This window comes from Microcaecilia unicolor, chromosome 9 (assembly GCF_901765095.1).
Source record: "Microcaecilia unicolor chromosome 9, aMicUni1.1, whole genome shotgun sequence".
Classification (NCBI taxonomy): Eukaryota; Metazoa; Chordata; class Amphibia; order Gymnophiona; family Siphonopidae; genus Microcaecilia; species Microcaecilia unicolor.
Window position 1 is genome coordinate 161,866,725 of NC_044039.1, and position 22,649 is coordinate 161,889,373.

At 44.4% G+C, this 22,649-nt stretch overlaps 1 protein-coding gene across 1 annotated transcript; it reads right to left on the reverse strand.

The window, feature by feature from the left end:
• Nucleotides 1-341: 341 nt before the first annotated feature.
• On the reverse strand, nucleotides 342-21,204 carry DNAAF2 (dynein axonemal assembly factor 2). Its single transcript, XM_030215185.1, has 3 exons — nucleotides 18,948-21,204; nucleotides 8,650-8,796; nucleotides 342-1,845 (listed from the first exon to the last, which is right to left on the reverse strand). The coding sequence occupies exons 1-3, from the start codon at nucleotides 20,823-20,825 to the stop codon at nucleotides 1,309-1,311; spliced, it is 2,562 nt and encodes an 853-aa protein (XP_030071045.1). The 5' UTR covers nucleotides 20,826-21,204; the 3' UTR covers nucleotides 342-1,308.
• Between the last annotated feature and the right edge of the window lie 1,445 nt (nucleotides 21,205-22,649).

Genomic DNA, 22,649 nt, shown 5'->3' on the forward strand with positions numbered 1-22,649 from the left:
AATAATACTAAATTTAATATACAGAACCTTAGAAAGTACAAAGGGATCACTCATGCTTTTATCCTCCCCAGGAATCTGCTCCCTATCCTGTAATGATTCTACGAGGCTGAGTGTGGGAAGCAGAAAAGTTAAAATGATTACTTACTAGTGACAGCAGATAAAGGCCATATGACCCATCCAGTCTGCCCATCCTCTGTAACCCCTAATTCTTCCTGTTCCTAAGCGATCCCACATGCTTATCCCATGCCTTTTTTAAATTCTGAAACAGTCCTCAACTCCACCTCCTTCACTGGGAGGCCATTCCACGCCTCCACCACCCTTTCTGTGAAATAATACTTCCTTAGGTTACTCCTAAGCCTATTCCCTCTTAACTTTGTCGTATGCCCCCTCATTCCAGAGCTCTCCTTCATTTGTATTCTGAGCAAGTCCTGGGTTGTCCTTAAAGACCTAGTAAAACAATCACAGAAACACAGCATTTCCAATATCATTAGACAATATGTAGGTGGTTGTAAATAACAACTAATTTGTCCAGTTGTTTCACACTGACATCCAAGTGAAATGCTCCTATTGTCTCATCTTGTTGTTTCTGGTCTTTGCTGTATAAAGTTAAAACTATATGGCATGTAATAGATACAAACTATTGAAATCATACCATCTTTCTGCCTCATTATTCTCTCCCAACCTTAGAAGAACCACAGATTGAATGGGTTATCCACCACTTTACTCCTCAATAGGAAAGCAAATAGTGGTTGAATATCACCCCTTTCCACTGTATCCCTTGGGGTTCCTATTGGTTTCTTACATCTATAACTTGAAGCCATGCAGACTGTGGAAATAATCTGTTAGGCTTAAGAGTTGGCAATATTATACATGAACTCTGAATCTCATAAATCAGAATTTCAAGCCTATGGATACTGTTTTTTATGTTCCTGTTAAAGCACAGTGGTATTAAAGCTGTCATTCAGTGCCACTAAATATGAGGTAACTTTTCAACAATCCAGATTGAGTTTACCTTTTCTTCATAGGATTCAAGTTCCATTCTGTATGTTGTTAAAAATCTAGGGTAAAACTACTGCAGTAAGGGCCATAAAAAACCTATATGTGCCCCTCCAAACTCTGGGATGGAGTACTGGTAAAAATCAGCAGGCCAGAAGTACCTATAAATAATAACTTTAAAAAGAATACAGTTTTATCAAGGCACAGCAGTACCACACAGAGCTTTGTATGAACTATTAGATAATGTAAGCAATTTATTAGAAAAAATAATCTACAATTCCCCTTTAATAATAAATAACAGCATAAAACCTACTAGTCTAAGTCATATAAAAGTGAATTCTGAAATGTGAAGGCACAGTGGGTGGTGTGATCTGTAATAACTTGCACACTACCATCTTGCGTGTTTATTTCTTTTATGGATGGAGCGACAGTGCCACTGGTTAACACTCTGTTGCTGTCACCATCTTGCTGCTTGATGAGTGCATCATCCTCATACAGTTCATTCTTGTCTGCGGCTTCTCCAAACTGGGGAAACGTTTCTTTCCCGCAGCTTACTGATGCAGCACTTATGTCTCCAGCTGCGGCAGGATCACATTTGGGTTCAGATACCTGACATTCCTCAGCAAAGGATAAACTGCCATTACTGGATTTAGGATGCAAAAGAGATTCAGAACCAAGAACTGCTGGAAGTGTCAAAGCCTCATTATCTTCTACAGAATGTTCCCCTGTAGCACTATCAGTTGCAACGACTGCAGACTCTGTTCCAGGATTATCGCCATTGAGTACCTCGCTGGTAGCCGTAACAGTAGCCCCTTCTTCCTTTTGGCCACGCTGATTAGGTTCATGTTCCTGCAGGGAAGGACCAAACGAGTGAGAAGCATGTGCATGACTGAGGGAGCAGAAGTAGCTTGGAAACAGAAGATATGAACGCAGGGTATTTTAATTAAGTATAAGTTAAGTACTATAGGATCTATTCAGCCCATTCCTCCCTCACAAGGCTTTCAGCCTCACTTGAGCAAATAGCAGCAGATACTCTGGTCTTTTACAAGAGTGACTGTCATTAAAAAAAAAAAAAAAAAAAAGAGTCCCCCGATTTTCAGCCGGTGGCAGGCAACACTGAAAATGTCCGCCAGTGGCATTGAACCCAGATATTCAATGATGAGCCATAACCAGTCATCAGCACCAAATATCTAGTTTTTTAAAGCTGGCTAGCACATGCCCAGTTAGCGCGATATTCACAGCTAACCGACCATTCGTTAGCGTATAAAGATAGGACTGCTATTTATGCGCTAATGCTGGCCAGTTGGCTCTGAATATCGGGAGCTAACTGGATTCCAGGCCCAAAACGCCCCCAACATAGCCAGCTTTCACTTCGGCGCTAGCTGGTCATTTTCAAAGAAGAAAAAAGGTTAAACACCACTGAAAATGACCAGATAGCTGCCAATAAGCAAGTTAACTGGTCGGTAGCCATTCCCGACCGGTTAACTCACTTTGAATATCGGCCAGAGTACGTTTAGGATGGACCCCCAGAAAGATATTCACTACAGCTTGACAAACAATGGAGCTCCCAACAGATATTTCCTTACTGCCTTCCAGTTTTCTCCTGACCTGGCTCACAATTTACTCATTCACACTCTTATGCAGGTTTTTAGTCATCTCGAGAAAGTGGTGAACTTAAACATGTTTAGGCAGAAGAAAGTCTCACTGACACAACTTCAAGATAAAATGTATACAAGGGTTATGAGAATTATTTGGTGTTTCACTGATTCAAACACTATTGGGATGCAAAATGAAAATTACTAAAAAGCATAATTACAAAAATAATGAACAATTCAAACCATGTTTCATCCAAATAAAAACAAACTAACAATCTAATGCTGAGAGGTTCTGAGAGAAGAGGACATTTTGTTTAATCCAAATGAAAACAAACTAACAATCTAATACTGGGAAGTTCTGAGAGAAGAGGACATTTCTCTGGGTAAGTGGACATTATTTTGCTCTGAGATTTGGTGATTTAAACATTGGGATAAAAGAGAAACTGTAGGTTAATTGATAAAGAAAGTTTGAATTAAAATAGAGCAAACTTTATTAATTAGCTAGTTTCCATAGTATAAAACCCTTTTCCCTACAGTTTTAAATGAACTTTTTACCAGAGTTAGAAACTTAACTGTCACAGCCAACAGCATTAACAGATAGCCTCTAGAAGGCACAGCAGGACCTAGAGTTCAATCTTCATTCCTGTCAACCCCTAGCACATCTCTTTATATATAGTCTTAATTTATAGTCAATTATTCTAATTAGGATAACAAGAGGGGAGTTTTCATTACAGAGTTTTTATTACATTTCACTACTTGTCGAGAAGCAAATAATAAAGCACAAATATACCATGCGATTTATTTATTTTGACATTCATACCCCCCACATTATCCCAAACATACTCGAGTTCAATGTGACTAACAGTAAATAAACAGACAAAGAGGGGCATTTTCGATATAATGTCTAAATCTTAATTTGGAAGTTTTACACAAAACATCCAAATTCTGAACAGGAAAGAAGGTCATTTTCAACAAAAAAAAAAGTCTATCTTTTCCTTTCGAAAATACTGTTTTGAAAAATGGTTTGTGATTTGGACGTTTTGTTTTTCAGTCCATTTTCGAACAAAAAACTTCCAAATGCAAAATGCACAAAATCAAGCCATTAGGATCCAGACCATAAGAAAAGCTTCAGTCACAGGAAAGCATTCATATAGAATAACAAAGTTCAAACTGCTGTAGAATCAGTCCTCTTACACTTGTGGAGGAAACTGTGAGCCCTCCAAAACTCACCAGAAACCCACTGTACCCACATATAGGCACCCCCTTCACCCGTAAGGGATATGGTAGTGGTGTACAGTTGGGGGTAGTGGGTTTTGGGTGGGTTAGCAGACAAGGTAAGGGAGCAATGGTCAGATGTGTACCTGGGAGCATTTTACGAAGTCCACTGCAGTGCCCCCTAGGATGCCCTATTGCTTTCCTGGGATGTCACTTTTCCATTATTCTACCTGATGCCAAGCTTTCTATTTTTTATAACATTGCAACTGAAGCTTTTACCTCCTCAGTGCATGTACATAGTTTCATCCCTGTGTGGATTCTCTGATGGCATGCGAGGCTTTCTTTCCAACCAAAGCTTTTACCACACTCAGAACATGTACATGGTTTCACTCTATTGTGGATTTTCTTGTGTATTGTGAGGTCTGCCTTCTGCCTAAAGCCTTTACCACACTCAGGGCATATATATTGTTTCACTGCAACATGGATTCTCTGGTGGACTGTGAGGCTGTCCTCAATGATGGATTTAGGGTGGAATTTTATAAAGAAGCTTTAGCGAAACCCTTACTGCCATGTTCAATCACATTTTGGAATTAAAAGTTGCCTGAGAGTTTAAATTCTGAAACTAAGTTACTGGTTAAAATCATGGCCAACTGATTGGCTTGTATCCCAGCCATAATTCATGAATCTCACATAGGGCTTGAAGAAATCAAGCGCATAAGAAAGCCTTCTCCACTGATTAGTTTTGATGCAGAGAAGGTTTCTGACTACGTTCAGTGGGACTTCATGAATGGACTCTCGGAGAAATATAGGCCAGTTTGTGGATACTATATGTGCACTGTATCATAAGCTGAAGGCAAAGATCTAGGTGAATGGGATGCTTTCAGATACATTTTCAATTTACCGAGGCACAAGCAGAATTTCCACTTATGCCACCTTTTTTTTCTACCCTAGACCTGCTTATTTGGGAAATTCAGGCTAACCCAGAAATTCATGGAGTGTATGTGGAAAGCCAAGTATTTAAAATTTCAGCCTTCACAGATGATTTGTTGGTACATATATCAGACCCACAGAGATAACCCTTTGAGTACTAAAGGAAAGTCTTACTAAAAATGGAGACTTTGCTGGATTTAAATTAAATTTCTCAAAGTCGGAAGCCTTATCTAAAATGATAATTTATGGACAGATAAGGGGAGGCTTTGCGGTGGGCAGAGGGTTATTTTCATTATCTGGGAATACAGCTCTCACTTAAAGCTAATCTATATATATAAAAGGCACCACTGAAGCCTCCAGCCGGAAGTGTGAAGCGCCAGAGATATCCGGTTTCCCCATGAGTGAAGGAAAATCAGAGGGGGGAGGGGTGGAGAGAGATGCCCTCACTCTCTCTGTAACACAAACACAGAACAGCAGGAAACTTAACACTGAAGGATTGAACTCAGAGGGGGAGGGGGAGGGGCAGGGACACACACACTCCCACATGCTTGCTAGCCCCCGTTTCATTTGCATCAGAAACGGGGCTTTTTTACTAGTATATTATACTTTCTCAATGTGAATAGGCTATTAGAAATAACAATTAAATAGTTGGAAATCTCTCTCCCCTTGTCACTAACTGGCAGAATTAGTTTATTTCACGCAATGATATTTCCAATGTGGCTATACATTATGCAAGTACTCACAATTTATTTGCTGAACAAAGATTTCGTAATATTCAACAGATGCGTCTCCAAATTTTGCTTGAGCGGGGGGATGAAGGTGGAAACTAAAATGAAATTACATCTTCTATATGGAAATTAGCAAAATGGTGATTTGGGACTTCCAGTTTTAAAAAGTATAATCATGCATGCTTACTAAGACAGCTAAGAGATTGGATGATGGATTTTCACAATTATACCTCTTTATTGTATGAAAAAGCTTTTCTAGCACCTTGCCATTTTAATTACTTTTTACATGCATCATATAATTCATTGCCCCTTTATTTCAAAAACAGTATAATAACCCGACCATTACAGGAATCTGACAAAGAAAGCTACAAAAACATTTTCAAATGAGTCATAAAAAAATAAGACTTAAGATAGCAAACCACTGTAAAAAGCCCCTTTAAGTTTAACCACATGCCCTCTTTCCCTCCTTTGTTTCCCTTCACAACCATGCCCTCGCCTCCCCTCTATACAGTAACACAGTAAATGACAGCAGATAAAGACCTGCACGGCCCACCCAATCAGCCCAGCAAGGTGACCCTACGCCAACACACAATCCTCCAAAACACTATGCACAAACTTACGCAAAAAATGAGTTGGAACTTTACCATACCATAACAGCACTAACTCCCAGGACTCAAAAAGCAAAACCTTATGTGTGAAAAAAAAGATATTACACCAGGTCCTAAAACACTAAAACATCACCTAGTGAGTAAACAGAACAAATGGAACTCCTACAAGATCTCTACACAGAAACTACATGCTAGCAGAAGACCACACCCTGGTCACACACGAAAGACACAGACTGTCAACGTAGTATATGAAGCAAGGGACCACAGATCAGTAATAGAGATATGAAGGCAAAAAACTGAACTGAAAACCTCAAGGAGTCAGCCTCTGCATATACAGCAATACTAGAGAAACAGAAATGAAAGATATCGGAGATGCATATTTCCCAAAGCTTACACGGTCCCAACTGATAAATTCAAAACAAAATGTTTTTTTTTTCTACCTTTGTAGTCTGGGCATTTTATTTTTCCATTTGATTTGGTCCATGTCTCTTCTGCTCTTCTCCATTTTTCCTAGCTTTTTTAGGGTCTACTGTCCATTTGACATATCTTCTCTTTCCATGTCTACCATCCATCTTCCCTCTGTGTCCCTATCTGTCCTGTCCAACATCTACTCTCTATGTCCTAGTCCCTTTGTTCCCCCTATGTTCAGCATCTTCCCCCTGCGATCAGTGTTGCCCCTCTATGTCTCTGTGCCTATGCTCTCTGCATGCCCTACTCTCTTCTCTGTGCCTCTTTTCCTTGCATCTCTCTTCTTTTCCCACCCACACCCCCTCCCCCCTGCCTGTGGCTATTATCTCTCCCTTTCTCGTCCTTGCCCTCTCCCTGCAGTCCGCATCTCTCCTACCCCTGAGTCCAGTGTCTCTTCCCCTCTCCCACAGTCCAGGACATCCATTTTGGTCTTTTGAGATGTCCATATGCTTCAAAAATAAGTGCTATAGAGACTAAACCATGTGGTTTGCAGCTACTTGCTGTGTATAGCCTCCTAGTGGTGAGGCACAGTACTTATGGTTTCAATATAAAATCCATCCTATGAAATCTGCCGACAGTGACACATGGTACATATATTATCACACTTGGTTTCTTTTATTATTTTTTTCCAAACCAATACAATGTTTGTGAATCACTCCATTTAAACTGTCCCTATCCCCTCCCCTCCAGGCACACAGAAATGTGGTGCACACACACATACATACATACAGAGAAGCTGGAAAGAAATCCATGGGCCGTGCTCTGCACGCCTTTCTCACTTAATTTTTAGTTTAGTATGCATTTGGGTTCCATGAGACCAAAGTAATGAGCATTTCTTCTTGCTAAACGGATTTCTAAATCAGTATATGGGGAGTATAGCTCTTTTTAAAGATAATACTATGCAATCTGCATCCTAGGAGTTACATATGCCTCTTCTATACCATAGAATCAATTAATATTAATACTTAAATGCTAAGGTTACAAAAGAAGAAAATTTGTAAACATGGCAATCCATTTCACTGCTAGATGTGGTTTACTGTGTCACAAGCATATTAGGTTCAGCCATCCAAATCAAAGCTATTCTTCATCTCAAACATCTGCGAACTATTTTTGACAAGTGAAACTACACATGCATGCACATTAGCAAGGGATTCTCAAATCACTTCAGCGCCATAATGAAGAGGTTAGAAGTATAGTCACACATTTACAGGCTTATATTTCATTTCATTTAAATGGTAGTTTCTGATATTAAGTTAATGAAAGCATTCTAGCGCTTTCTAAACACAAGGAATCCTTAACGTTTTTCAAACAAAAGCCAGGTTTTCAGCAGAGAATTAGCCCTCTAGTAAATTCTGGTATTCATCAAAACTAGCCCCTTCTCTACTTCAGACCCTTAACAGCACGCACTGTTTTTTTTTTTCCAACAGAAGTCTTTATTAAACTTAGTAAACAGTGCACAACTCATAAGAAAACATAATGATGGTACATATCAACGAAGAAAAACATCATCCTAAAAAAACCTTCCTGTTTTTAAACATTTCCTCCCATAAAGATAGAATAAGAATGAGGAAAAAAAAAAAAAAAAGGAGGTGTGTGTAGGGGGCAGTATCTAGACAGAGGCTGCAAGTACTATTTAACAGTGTTCAGAAAATTCACAAGAAATTTTGAGCACATTGTCAAGTTTCCTACAAAACAATTTATTTTTGACTATAATTCATGAGATCTGTGGGGAAAACAAACTTCACCCTGGCCCTGTGTGAATTAGGGGTTGGGGAACTTCTGAATAGACCATTATGACTAATGATATTTCAAGAGAAATGGAGCCTATGGGAGGAGAAGGAAGGTAAAGTTGCTGCAAGGACTGTGGTAAAAGGCAGCTCATGGTACTGTACCAAGGACAATATTACTGTCAGCAACACTAAAGAGAAAACAGCCCTGCACACCTCAGCCAGCTGATGACCAGCTGACAAAAGCACACAGGAAGTGGAGCTGCTGCAGTCACAAAAAAAGAAAAACATCTGTATTATGCAAGCTTGCAGGTAGCATTTTTGGGAACTGTCTGAATACACGTTCAAGTATTTCACTTCTGTGCTAAATCAACCCTCTTACCTTCAGTCTGATATGACTGTGGCTATCAGTAACTTTCAGAACCTCAATTAATGGCTGTGTCCATGAAGCAGACTGTTTCATATCTACAGCGTGCAAAACGTCTTCCAGGAATTCATCAACATTTCCTTCACTGACAAACAGCTTTTCCTGAAGAAGAGAAAGAATGATAAATTACTACACATTATTATTTGTAACTCTAGCCAAGAAAACCCAGAATGAATAGAACTGCAATTCTTGGACATCCATAGCTAGCATTATAAGAGTTCTATATGAAGTCCATGAGTTATTTACAAGGAATTTCTAATAAACATGCTAAATTGTTGTTAAATAGGGGAGTTTAGTGGTGGACTGATAGGATTATTCTTAGAATAATGTCTTATTGTCATTTAGTGCAACTGTGTTTTCAGTTATGTATTGGGTAGTTTTCATTTATTTGATTTTGAGTGGATCTTCCCTTGGTGTTTTAAGGGAAAGGTGAATATAAAAATCTGGGGAAAATAAATAATAGCACTAGTAAAATATAAAACGGGATCCTACATATAACAATGTGCATCTACTAAATAAAGTAATCCAGTGATTAAAGCCATCTATGTAATATCGATAATTTCAGGCATTACATTGTAACTGAAGCACAAAGATGTTAATCCAAATTGTTTGGATGTGCCTTTTACTAATGCTAAAAAGCAAAGGGGTCCTTTTACCAAGCTGCAAGAAAAGTTGGTCTTAGTGCATCCTTATGCGAGATTTTCCCCGAGTACTAAGGCCATTTTTCTGCAGTTAGAAAATGGCTGATTTTCTATTTTTTTAAATTAATGGCCATGTGCTAATGTTGCCATTAGCACGTGGCCATTAACAAAAATGAATGTATGAGCACTTATTGCCGAAACACCCCCTCTCTGTTCTCCATATAAAAATTGTAAAACTTTATTTGCGCGTGCTAATACCAAATTAACTGTAGGATACCTGACAGCATCCTGTGGTAAGCCCTTTTAAGCTGCGTTAGGCACTCATTAGGGGCCTAACAGTTTGTAAAAAGGCCCCAAATTGTTATATAATAAAGAAGTCAAATACTTGACTGTCTGGAAAAACACAACTAAAGTAGTGGATCCAAAAGGCTGAGAATGGACAATTATTCCTGTCATGGGTCCATAAACAGTCTCAAAAAATTATATGTTTCAACTTCTGTAACTTTGAAAAAAATGTTTCACAAAGGATGGGGTTTGGATGGTTGTATTACAAATTGTTTGCTCTCACAGAATTAAAACCTCTTTTTTTGTTTGTTGATTTTAGTCACCTTTTCCCCCCAGAGATGGTCATATATTTGCAATTAGCTGCAATTCTGATGTAAGAAGTTGAATAAATGTCCATATACTGCTATCTCAGTCATTGCTGTCTGGTTGACACTCACTGGGCAGCACACAGGCACACTTTTATTTAAACCTGGTGGATGGGTGGCAAAGGAGTCCATCTCCAAGCAAGTGTCTTTTTAGTATTATATCTACAAGCGTTATCGTATGTGCTCTGCACAGGACATGTTTATGTTCTGTTGAATTTTCTTCATCCTAGGTTACCACTTTGTTCATTCCCACCCCTTTTTGTGCATTCCTTCTGGAACCCAATACATAAGCCCCTGAACTCCGACAGAACGGTCTTTTTCAAATGTTTCACAGTACAGCAGAGCAGTGCCAACATTCTGAGCATTTATAAGGCTCAACTTCTAGAAATAACAAATTTCAATGTACGATAAATCCTTAAAAGCAAAAGATGAAAATCAAAAAAGGAGTATCAACAATGTGAAGAAAACAAATGAACTACGATTATGGTATGTGGAAATAGTGAACCATACTTCAATGAGAGAGGTGTACAAAATCTCCAGAATATAGAAGGTAAAATTATGTATAATCATACCTGATAATTTTCTTTCCATTAATCATAGCTGATCAATCCATAGACTGGTGGGTTGTGTCCATCTACCAGCAGGTGGAGATAGAGAGCAAACTTTTGCCTCCCTATATGTGGTCATGTGCTGCCGGAAACTCCTCAGTATGTCGATATCAAAGCTCCATCCGCAGGACTCAGCACTTAGAGAATTACACCCACGAAGGGACACTCTGCCCAGCTCACCACCGCCGAAACGGGGGAGGGGAATTAACCCAGCTCATCCCCACACAAGTGGGGGAGGGGAATCCGTCCAGCTCATCCCCGCGGAGCGGGGGAGGGACACCACACCCGCCGATGCGGGGGGATCTGGCTTATCCTGCAACCGCAACTGCGGGAGGAGCTGACTGACCCTAACACCGCCGAAGCGGGAGGGGTACAAAGCTGCCCTACAGCCGCACGAAGCGGGAGGGAGTGCCGGCAGAATTTATGTCTCAATCCAGCCCCGTAAAACGGAGGGGAGAGGAATGCAGCAGCTCACTGTAACACAAACTCGTCTCAACTCTTGAAGAATCCAAGTGAAAGAAGAACTTGAACACGAAGTCCTCCTGAAGTAACTGAAGGCTAAACTTGAACCTAAAATTCAACCAGAATATAAACAGTACAGATATCTGGGAGGGGCTATGGATTGATCAGCTATGATTAATGGAAAGAAAATTATCAGGTATGATTATACATAATTTTACCTTCCATATCATCAAGCTGATCAATCCATAGACTGGTGGGATGTACCGAAGCAGTACTCACCCAGGGCGGGACATAGAAATCCCTGACCTCAACACTGAAGCTCCAAACCGGGCCTCCGCCCGTGCAGCCACAGTCCAACGGTAATGCTTGGAGAATGTATGAGCCGAAGCCCCGTTGCCGCCTTGCATATCTCTTCCAAGGAGACGGATCCGGCCTCTGCCATCGAGGCCGCCTGAGCTCTCGTGGAGTGAGCCTTCAGCTGGATAGGCGGCACCTTCCCCGCGGCCACATAAGCCGCTGCAATGGCTTCCTTGACCCATCTTGCCACTGTAGGCTTAGCAGCCTGCAGACCCTTACGAGGACCTGCAAACAGGACAAACAGATGATCCGATTTCCGGAAATCATTGGTCACTTCCAAGTATCTGATGATGACTCGTCTCACATCCAGATATTCAAGAGCGGAGTACTCCTCTGGGTAGTCCTCCCTACGAAAGGAAGGGAGACAGAGCTGCTGATTCACATGGAAGCGAGAAACAATCTTGGGCAGGAAGGAAGGCACTGTGCGAATAGTCACTCCTGCCTCAGTGAACTGCAGAAAAGGCTCTCGACATGAGAGCACCTGGAGCTCGGAAACTCTTCTGGCTGAAGTGATAGCCACCAAAAAGACTGCTTTCAACGTCAGGTCTTTCAGAGATGCCCTCGACAAGGGTTCAAAAGGCGGCTTCTGCAATGCTCTTAGCACCAGGTTGAGATTCCACGCAGGCACCACTGAGTGCAGAGGAGGGCGCAGGTGATTAACTCCCTTGAGAAAGCGCACCACATCTGGCTGCGAAGCCAGGGAAGCACCCTTCAGGCGGCCCCTGAAGCAAGCCAGAGCCGCTACCTGGACTTTAAGGGAACTGAGCGACAGGCCTTTCTCCAGACCTTCTTGCAGGAACGCCAACACTGAAGAAATTGGAGCAGTGAAGGGAGAAAGTGAGCCTGCTTCACACCATGCTGCAAAGATACGCCAAACCCTGGCATAAGCAGTAGAAGTAGAGCGCTTCCTCGCTCTCAGCATAGTGGCGATGACCTTGTCTGAGAAGCCCTTCTTCCTCAGACGCTGCCGCTCAATAGCCAGGCCGTAAGACCAAAGGGAGAGGGATCCTCCATCACCACGGGACCCTGATGTAACAGGCCCTGCTCCACTGACAGCCGCAGAGGATCGTCGACTGAGAGCCTGATCAAGTCCGCATACCAGGGACGTCTGGGCCAATCCGGACCCACCAGGATTACCCTGCCGGGATGCTTTGCCACCCGGTCTAGCACCCTGCCCAACATGGGCCAGGGCGGGAACACATAGAGGAGCTCTTGTGTCGGCCACTGTTGGAGAAGAGCATCTACTCCCAGGGATCGAGGGTCCCGTCCTCTGCTGAAGAAGCGCGGCACTTGGCAATTGGCCGATGACGCCATCAGATCTAGGCTCGGCTGGCCCCAGCGCTTCGTGATGTCCAAGAACGCCTGAGCAGATAGTTGCCACTCTCCGGGCTCCAAGGTATGGCGACTGAGAAAGTCCGCCTTGACATTCATGACTCCGGCAATGTGGGCCGCTGAAAGCTGCTCCAGGTTCGCTTCCGCCCACTGGCAAAGACTCATAGCCTCCTTGGCTAGAGGGGCGCTCTTGGTACCTCCCTGGCGGTTGATATAGGCCACAGCCGTGGCATTGTCCGACAGGACCCGTACAGGCTACAACACCAGTACCGGGATGAACTCCAATAACACCAACCGAATGGCTCTGAGTTCCAGGAGGTTGATAGACCACTTGCCTCTGCAGGAGACTAGAGCCCCTGCGCTGTCCTTCCCAAGCAGTGGGCTCCCCAGCCCATCAAAGAGGCGTCTGTCGTGACGACAATCCACTCCGGGGTCACCAGAGGCAATCCTGCAGACAACTTGTCTGTCTGCGTCCACCAGCTCAGCGCCTTGCGCACTGCTGGGTCCACGGGAAGGCGCACAGCATAATCCTCCGACATCGGAGTCCAGCGCAGCAGCAGAGATAGCTGTAGTGGTCTCATATGAGCCCTGGCCCAGGGCACTACTTCCATCGTGGCCGTCATAGAGCCCAACAGCTGCACGTAGTCCCAAGCCCGAATAGGAGAGGCTACTAGGAACTAGTCCACCTGAGCCTGAAGCTTGACAATCCGATTGTCTGGCAGGAACACTCTGCCCACTTGGGTGTCGAATCGAACTCCCAGATACTCCAGGGACTGAGTCGGGCGCAGCTGGCTCTTCTTCCAGTTGATGATCCATCCCAGGGAGCTCACCAGAGCAACTACCCGGTCCATAGCTTTGCCGCACTCTACATAAGAGGGGGCTCGGATCAACCAGTCGTCCAGATAAGGATGGACTTGTACTCCTTCCTTTAGCAGGAAGGCCGCTATGACCCCCATTACTTTGGAAAAGGTCCGCAGAGCAGTAGCCAACCCGAAAGGGAGGGCTCTGAACTGGAAGTGTCGTCTCAGGACTGCAAAACGCAGAAAGCGTTGGAGAGGAGGCCAGATGGGAATATGCAGGTACGCTTCCTTGATGTCCAAGGAAGCCAAGAACTCTCCTGCCTTCACTGCCGCTATAACAGAGCGGAGAGTCTCCATGCGAAAGTGCCTCACTTTCCAGGCCCGATTGACCCCTTTGAGGTCGAGGATAGGCCGGACAGAACCTCCTTTCTTTGGAACCACAAAGTAAATGGAGTAACGTCCCTTGCCAATCTGATTTTTTGGCACCGGAACGACCGCACCCAGGCGGATCAGGTTGTCCAAGGTCTGCTGCACTGCCACAGCTTGACCGGAGACTTGCAGGGAGAGAGTACAAACCCGTCTCTTAAGGGTTGGCAGAACTCTAGCTTGTAGCCGTCTCTGATGACTTCCAGCACCCACGCGTCTGAAGTTAAAGTGGTCCACTCGCCCAGAAACGAGGACAGCCGTCCTCCAATCTGCACTGGGGCGTGGACCAAGGCCCCGTCATTGGGTACGAGACCCTGGGGGAGGACCGGAGGGAGCACCTCCGGGACGGCGGTCTCTGCGAAAGGAATGCTGCTTGGGGGAGAAATTCCTCTTGAAGGAAGAGGGGGCAGAGGAACCCGACTTGCCCGGGCGGTACCGACGGGCTTCCAGCAACCGTCCTCTGGAGGTACCGGGACGAGTACTAGCCCGAGCCCTGACCTCTGGTAATTTCTTGCCCTTAGACGTGCCGAGATCGGTCACGATTTTGTCCAGCTCGACCCCAAAGAGCAGCTTGCCTTTAAAAGGCAATCTAGCCAGGCGGGATTTAGAGGCGTGGTCAGCCGACCAATGTTTCAGCCAAAGCCACCGCCGCGCAGAGACTGTCTGAGCCATGCCCTTAGCTGAGGCTCTCAAGACATCATACAGCAAGTCTGCCAAATAGGCTAAGCCCGATTCCAGGGCCGGCCAATCAGCCCTCAAGGAAAGATCCGAGGGGGAAGCCCGCTGCACCATAGTCAGGCACGCCCTGGCCACATAGGAGCCGCAAACTGAGGCCTGCAAATTTAACGCAGCTGCCTCAAAGGACGACCTTAAGGCCGCCTCCAATCTTCTGTCTTGGGCGTCCTTTAGGGCCGTGCCACCTTCCACCGGCAACGCCGTTTTCTTAGTCACCGCAGTGATTAAAGAATCCACGGTAGGCCACAGATAGGCCTCACGTTCACTCACAGCCAAAGGATAGAGGCGGGACATAGCCCTAGCCACTTTAAGGCTCGTTTCCGGGACATCCCATTGAGCCGCAATTAAGGTGTGCATGGCATCATGCACGTGGAAGGATCTAGGCGGGCGCTTCGTCCCCAGCATAATGGTAGAGCCAACAGGGGCTGAGGGAGAGACGTCCTCCGGAGAGGAAATCTTCAAAGTGTCCATGGCCTGTAACAACAGGTTGGGCAAATCCTCTGGGCTAAAAAGCCGCGCTGCAGAGGGGTCATCCGCTCCATCCGAGCGGGGATCTATCTCCTCCAAGGAATCCGCAAAGGACCGTTGGGAGACCTCAGACACGCTGCCCTCATCTACATCGGAGGAGACAAAGTCCTCCAAGGCCTGGAAATCAACCCGAGGGCGTTTACCTCTGGGAACCTCAACCTCTTTATCAGAAGAGGGAGCAGGGGCAGCGTTTTGCATGAGGAAAGCCTGATGCAGCAGCAAAACAAACTCGGGGGAGAAACCCCCCAGACTGTGCACTTCCGCAGCCTGGGCAACAGCCCTAGACGCACTCTCAACCGGCGCTCGCAATAGCGGGGGAGAGACATGCTGCGCATCCAAAATGGCGTCCGGCGCGAAACTCCACGAAGGAGCCGCGCGGGAAGAACGGCGCTTAACTTTAGCCGCTTTGTGCCGTCGCCCAAATTAAGGGCGTTCATGGCATTAATGTCTCCAACCTCAAGGGCGGCCCACGAAGAAGCCGTCCGAGCCGCGTGGCCGGCCAAGATGGCGGAGGCGAGGAGCGGGGGATGGGCGTTTATGGCGGGAAAAAACCGCCACGCCGGAGGAACGACCGGGACATTCATCGGTCACTAAACTGTCACCCATCAAGGGCGAATCAGGTTGTAAAACCCCCGCATCCCCTCTAGAAGCGCTCCAGCGATCCGGGGAGCGACCCTTTGCGCCCTCGCCCTCCGACGCCATATGCCACGAGGAGAAGAATCGGGGAACCCCCTGCCCGCTATAAAAAGGTAAAATTACCTGCTTGCCGCTCCGAGCTGTAACGAACTGGTGTCCCAGTGAGTAGCTGCAATGAACGTTTAAAGAAACGTCGAATTAAACGCCTGTAAAGACGTTTAAAAATTTTTTTTTTTTTTTTTTTTTAAACGGAGCCAGCGGGAGGGGGGAGAAAAGGAGGGACCTGGCACCACCAGGTTTGCACTTGCTCAAAAGAGCCCTCAACCCCAGGCCTCAACAAAACCTAAGGATTAGGCTTGGAGGCCTAGCCAGAGCTGCTGCTGTGTGTGACCACCACCTGCTGAGATAGAGAACATACTGGGGAGTTTCCGGCAGCACATGACCACATATAGGGAGGCAAAAGTTTGCTCTCTATCTCCACCTGCTGGTAGATGGACACAACCCACCAGTCTATGGATTGATCAGCTTGATGATATGGAAACTGGAAATTTACAGTTGACTTTAAATTCCAAAGTAAGACATACCCCTATGTTCTTTATAACCAGTAATAGTGTCACTGACAGCACATGGACTATTGTGCTGCCAAATCAGGGTAAACTGATTACCATAACACCTAATCCCTATCAAAATCTCTCACTTTCTGGGACCACGTGGAGTAAAAATGAACAGGTCAAATTTCAGTGTCCTAAACAGCTCTGTTGGCTGTTATTGGGTATAATCCTACAGATTTCACTCATTCTAGGCACTATTAATGGAATAGAATTATGTATTTAGCACGAGAGTCATCTTGAGAAACTAAAAGATCACCCAGAATGATTTAAGGAATGGGTTGGTATGATCTTATGGCATCATATGAAGAGATTATTGCTAAACTTCAGGGCAAATTTTTAAAGTTTAAGAAAGGTTATGTTTAGTGTTATGGAGGTATGAATGAAGATACCTATTTCAGTAGAAATTGATCAATGTTATAATGAGTTTCTTCCTGAAGGCTTGATGGGTAAGTGGAAGATGGAGGTTTGTAGAAGGTTAAAAATAAAAATAACTGTTTATTTGTGTTGTTTTACCAATAAAAATCTTTGGTAACAAAGACAGATCAGATGCTACCAAAGGCTGGGAGTAACTAGTGAGGTAATTAAATTTGCTGATGACACAAAGTTATTCAAAGTCGTTAAATCACGGGAGGATTGTGAAAAATTACAAGCGGACCTTAGAAGACTGGGAAACTGGGCGTCTAAATGGCAGATGACGTTTAATGTGAGCAAGTGCAAAGTGATGCATGTGGGAAAGAGGAACCCGAATTATAGCTATGTCATGCAAGGTTCCACGTTAGGAGTCACGGACCAAGAAAGGGATCTAGGTGTCATTGTTGATGATACGTTGAAACCTTCTGCTTAGTGTGCTGCTGCGGCTAAGAAAGCAAATAGAATGTTAAGTATTATTAGGAAAGGAATGGAAAACAAAAATGAGGACTGTATAATGCCTTTGTATCGCTCCATGGTGCAACCGCACCTCGAATATTGTGTTCAATTCTGGTCGCCGCATCTCAACAAAGATATAGTGGAATTAGAAAAGGTGCAGAGAAGGGCGACGAAAATGATAAAGGGGCTGGGACAACTTCCCTATGCGGAAAGGTTAAAGCGGCTAGGGCTCTTCAGCTTGGAGAAAAGGCAGCTGAGGGGAGATATGATAGAGGTCTATAAAATAATGAGTGGAGTTGAACGGGTGGATGTGAAGCGTCTGTTCATGCTTTCCAAAAATACTAGGACTAGGGGGCATACGATGAAGCTACAATGTAGTAAATTTAAAACGAATCGGAGAAAACTTTTCTTCACTCAACGTGTAATTAAACTCTAGAATTTGTTGCCAGAGAATGTGGTAAAGGCGGTTAGCTTAGCAGAGTTTAAAAAAGGTTTGGATGGCTTCCTAAAGGAAAAGTCCTTAGACTGTTATTAAATGTACTTGGGGAAAATCCACTATTTCTGGGATAAGCAGTATAAAATGTTTTGTACATTTTTGGGATCTTGCTGGGTATTTGTGACCTGGATTGGCCACTGTTGGAAACAGGATGCTGGGCTCGATGGACCTTTGGTCTTTCCCAGTATGGCAATACTTACTACTACTACTACTAATCATTTCTATAGCGCTACCAGTCGTACGCAGCGCTTCACAAGTGATCATGAAGAAAAGACAGTCCCTGCTCAAAAGAGCTTACTACTACTACTACTACTATTTAGCATTTCTATAGCGCTACAAAGCATATGCAGCGCTGCACAAACATAGAAAAATCAGGACAGACTGGACAAATAAGAGATAAGGGTAGGACAGACAGAGAGGACACATAGGGAAAAGGGACTATTGAAGAGAAGGTTAAGAGCAGGTGACAAGTTAGAATTAAAAGCAGCATCAAACATGAAGAATGACCCACAAGAAAAAGGAGGTGATTTAAGCCTTTATATAAGTCTCTGGTGAGATCTCATTAAGAGTACTGTGTACTCTGTATTGCACCTTCAAAAAGATGTAAACCGGTTGGAGTTGGTCCAGAAGGCAGCTACTAAAATGGTAATTGATTTCATCATAAAGCATAAAGAGACAAACTTAAAGATCTCAATTTAAGAATGTAAGAGTTACCAAAGGTCCATCTGTCCGTTAATCTGTTTCCAACAGTGGCCAATTCAAATCACAATAACCTGGTGGGGCCCTAAAAATTAGTAAGATTTCATGTTATTTAACCCAAGGGATTAGCAGTGTGTTCCCCAGGTCTTCCATAATAAAGGTTTTTGGACTCTTCCTCCAGGAATTCGTGCAAACCATACTTATGTACTTATGTTTTGTTTCATTATTGCAGTACTCTGAGATGTATGCAATATGCTTTTTACTGGAAGTATGATAATTTTCAGATAAGTCTGTGCAATAATGTGATTGTTATGTTAGATCTGGAGGGTTAGTAAAAGGCTCCTTATTCTGAAAATTGGTTGAAAGACCTTTAAAATCTGGTGATCATTTAAAACAGGGCATTACCTGCAAACTATCACTGTTTAAACCAAAATATAACTTTCTCCAATGTCCAGTGCTTTCAGAAGATTTGGACAATTGTATCACAGCATTATTCTTGGAGATGCTAACAGTGGTTCCTTTGGTGTTCAACTTGTGAGGAGGAAATTGTATAATTAAGTAATACAAAATATTGTCTCTAGAACAAAACCTAATGCTATATTGATTAGCATCGACATCTTCTTTCAAGCTTTCTTTCTCTATGTTAAGCACATGCAACACCAAACTAATGGACAAATTATCTTGGATACATTGAAATTTTGGGCATTTGGGACAATTATTCTTCCCATCAGTGGGAATCAACTCATTAGTTTGCAAATTAGATTGTTCTGAAAAGTCCTCTTGGCTAGAAACTGTGGTTGTTTCTTTTGACTTCTCTAACTCGTCAGAAAAATTATTGCTTAAATGGGTGGAATCTCTTTCTGTTCCTTCTTCAATTTTCTCAGTGGTCTCTTTCTTTCCTACTGTCTTCTCAGGCTGGTCTTTTACTAGTTCTCTTTCAGAAGACATGGCTCTGTTTTGCAGCTTCTCTTTGACACACATCTGGGGCTCTGCAGCTGGAGGGCATCCAGACTGAGTCTCCTCTTCAGAGTTTTGGGTCACAGACTCTGCTTGCCACTTGACCTCAGATCCAGCTCCATCTGCTGGTTCATTTGCTATAAGGTCATGATTGACGCCATCATTGTCATTCTTTGGGGCATCTGAAACCAATTTCTGGTCTTGTGTCATGTAGCATTGACTATAAGACATCTGGGGCACCACTGGCAGAGTAATAACTAGCTGTTTTTTGGCTTTATTAAATTTAGCTGTACCCTGGTTTTCATCCACACGATAGGGGAGAGAAATTTGGAGACAGTAATCAGGTTTCCGAGACTCCAGACTCAGATGCTTTTCAGTGACATCTAGAGTGGCCTGTTCTGCTGACTTCAGCAAGGGCAGGTCGATGGTGACTATAAGCTCCTTGGGTATAGGGCCAGGGGTGGCGTCTCTCGCATACCTGTAATCTTGTAAATCGAAATGAGACCTGTGCACAACGGTGTAACGCGGTGTGGTGGGTTTAGCAAGTTTTAGTTCTCTGTCCTCATCTGTTTGATGTGCAACCGTTGCGTGTTTTTTCGCCTCGGTTTGCCCACGCTCTTTTCTATTGGTGTTTACCCTAGGAAAACCACATTTGTCTGTCTCGTAAGGGTTGGGGAACCGTAAAGGATCATCGGCATCATCCACAGCTTGTTGCGGCTTGCTAGGCAACGGCGTGCGGAGCACTGCGGCCTGCGGCACACCTTTGTACTTAAGCTTCAGCACTTTCGCATTTTTCTCATCCAGTTTGACACCGAATTGTTTCTCTATGGCCTCCACAGCAGTAGAATCCACCATCTGCTTGAATCTTTGGCTCTGTCCAGCGATGTACAGCGTTTCTGGATGGAAAACCACATCGTAAATCATGTGCTTCCTGCCCTCCTTACATAGGTCTTCCCGGCCGGGGGCCAGGCTGTACGGTAAACTCCAGTGTTGCCCCTTTCGGTTGCCCTTCCCCTCGCCAGCTTTACAGCCAGGCTTCTGTATCAGCTCGTTGCTGCAGACGTTGATGTAGCACTGCTGAACGCCGTTGAGGCTGGTCTTCAGAACGTGCCCCGGCTGCGGATGAACAAACTTGACATCCATGCCTCGTTCTTTCTCCATGAGGGTGATCTCCTCTTCGTACTTCTTCTTGTTCTCAGGATCAGAGATTTCGTCCGCGTAGGCCTGGAACAGTTCCCTGAACTTTTCGTCTTTGAAAGCTTTGCTGAGCCGCTCCACTTCCTCGGTGGTTAGATCTAAATCCTCTAATTTACTTCTCGTAGCCATTTTACTTTGGGGAAATTCGGTGCGCCGCCCGACGCGAAGTTTTGACCAAAGAAGCGGCGGCTGCAGCGGCGGCGCATGAAGATGAAGTCACACCGAGCTGAGCTGCGGAAGAAGTTGCGACACCGGTCTGTGTAGCTTGACCGCTGGTTTAGGAGCTGAAACGCCGGCGGGCTTGCAGCTCTTCGGTTGCTGTGGCGACCTGACACCTGACCAAGCCAAGCAGCCAAACATTCGCACTAGCGAAACCGAGGTTGTTGCAAGTCCTCATTTATTTCAACCCTAGTATCCTCTAGCGTCGATCTGCCAAGTTCCTTATTTTACCAGTTTGCGGGGATCCGTCCCTTGACCCTTACTTTCTTCCGGTTTAAGAGTTTCCCTGGAACTTCGTCTAAAAAGATATCGAGCTTGCCCAGGGCCACCCTTCACTCCATTGGAGCGGCCTCTGTGGGTGCCATCTGAGAGCTCCTCTCCCCTCTAACCAACCAACCATTGAGCACGCTTTTTTCAGTGTTTCCCAGCGAATGGGTAATTTACTGTGTTTGACACACCCCCTTGTTTGGAAATGGTACCTATTCTTCACTCATACCTGCTCTTGGGGGGGGGGGGGGGGGGTTATATGCCAAGCTAGAGCAATTTTTCAGAGGGAGATTTTTAGCATAGGGCCCCCAACTCGCCTCACTCTACCTTCTATCCCACCCTAACCCCCACGCATTTCTAGAAAATGCCATATTTATAGCGGTGAGAATAGGGGGGGCAGGGGTGGATAATAACTAGAGATAACCATTGCGCCAGTTTTTCTTGGCCTCTCTTTTCACAACTCTTCTTTTAACTTTGCTTACCTGTCAGTCACGTTCGATGTTGTAGGATTATTCCCGGGTGGGGGGGTTGGCTGGGGATTCTGTTACGGCATGACACGGGGATAAAGTTTGTTTGTCCCTATCTACACAAGCCTCAAATACTTAGTACACTACTACTCCTGCTGGAATTCTTGCACCAAAAAAAAACAATTCTGCACACAAAATTTACAAATGCTGTAGGTTTATTGGTCATAATTTCACCCCCTGTACACAGATAACAGCCATATTTTTCCCTCCCTGCACCCACCCACACATACCATTCACCTTTTTTTTAACAGCTCCCCCCCCCCCCCCCAACACACAGCATTCACCTTTTATTTTCCACCCACACATAACATTCACCTTTTTTAACAGCTCCCTCCCCCCCCCCCAAACACACAGCATTAACCTTTTTTTTTTCAGTCCCCTCCCTCCACACACCTACAACTCACCCACAACTAGCATCCAGCTTTTTTTTTTAACAGCCCCATCTACCCACAGCATCCACTTTTTTTTTAAACAGCCCCCCACTTCTCCTTCCTACCTACCCACATAGATATCTTTTGTGGTGTTGTTTTTTCAGCTTCCTCTTTGCCTGCCTGCACACTATCAATATTTTTTTTTTCAGTGTGGCCCAGTGGCGTAGCCAGACTGCCAATTTTGGGTGGGCCTGAACCCAAAGTGGGTGGGCACAAAATTTTCTCTAGACCCCCCCCCCCCCCAGCAAAATTTAGTCACACTCAGATGCATTTGTCACACAGGGTAAAGTGCTGCTTTTCAGTGCATCCGATTTCAGACAATTTATTTAATAGCCTAATCCTTTTCAGTGAGCTTTCAGAGGCCAAAACCTCCTGCCTCAGGTCAGTATAATGCTGTTATGGTATCCTCTCCTGACCTAAGGAAGGAAGTATTGGTCTCTGAAACTTTATTAACACCATATTACTTTATCCTAAATTAAAAATAAAATTATTTTCTTTACCTTTGTTTT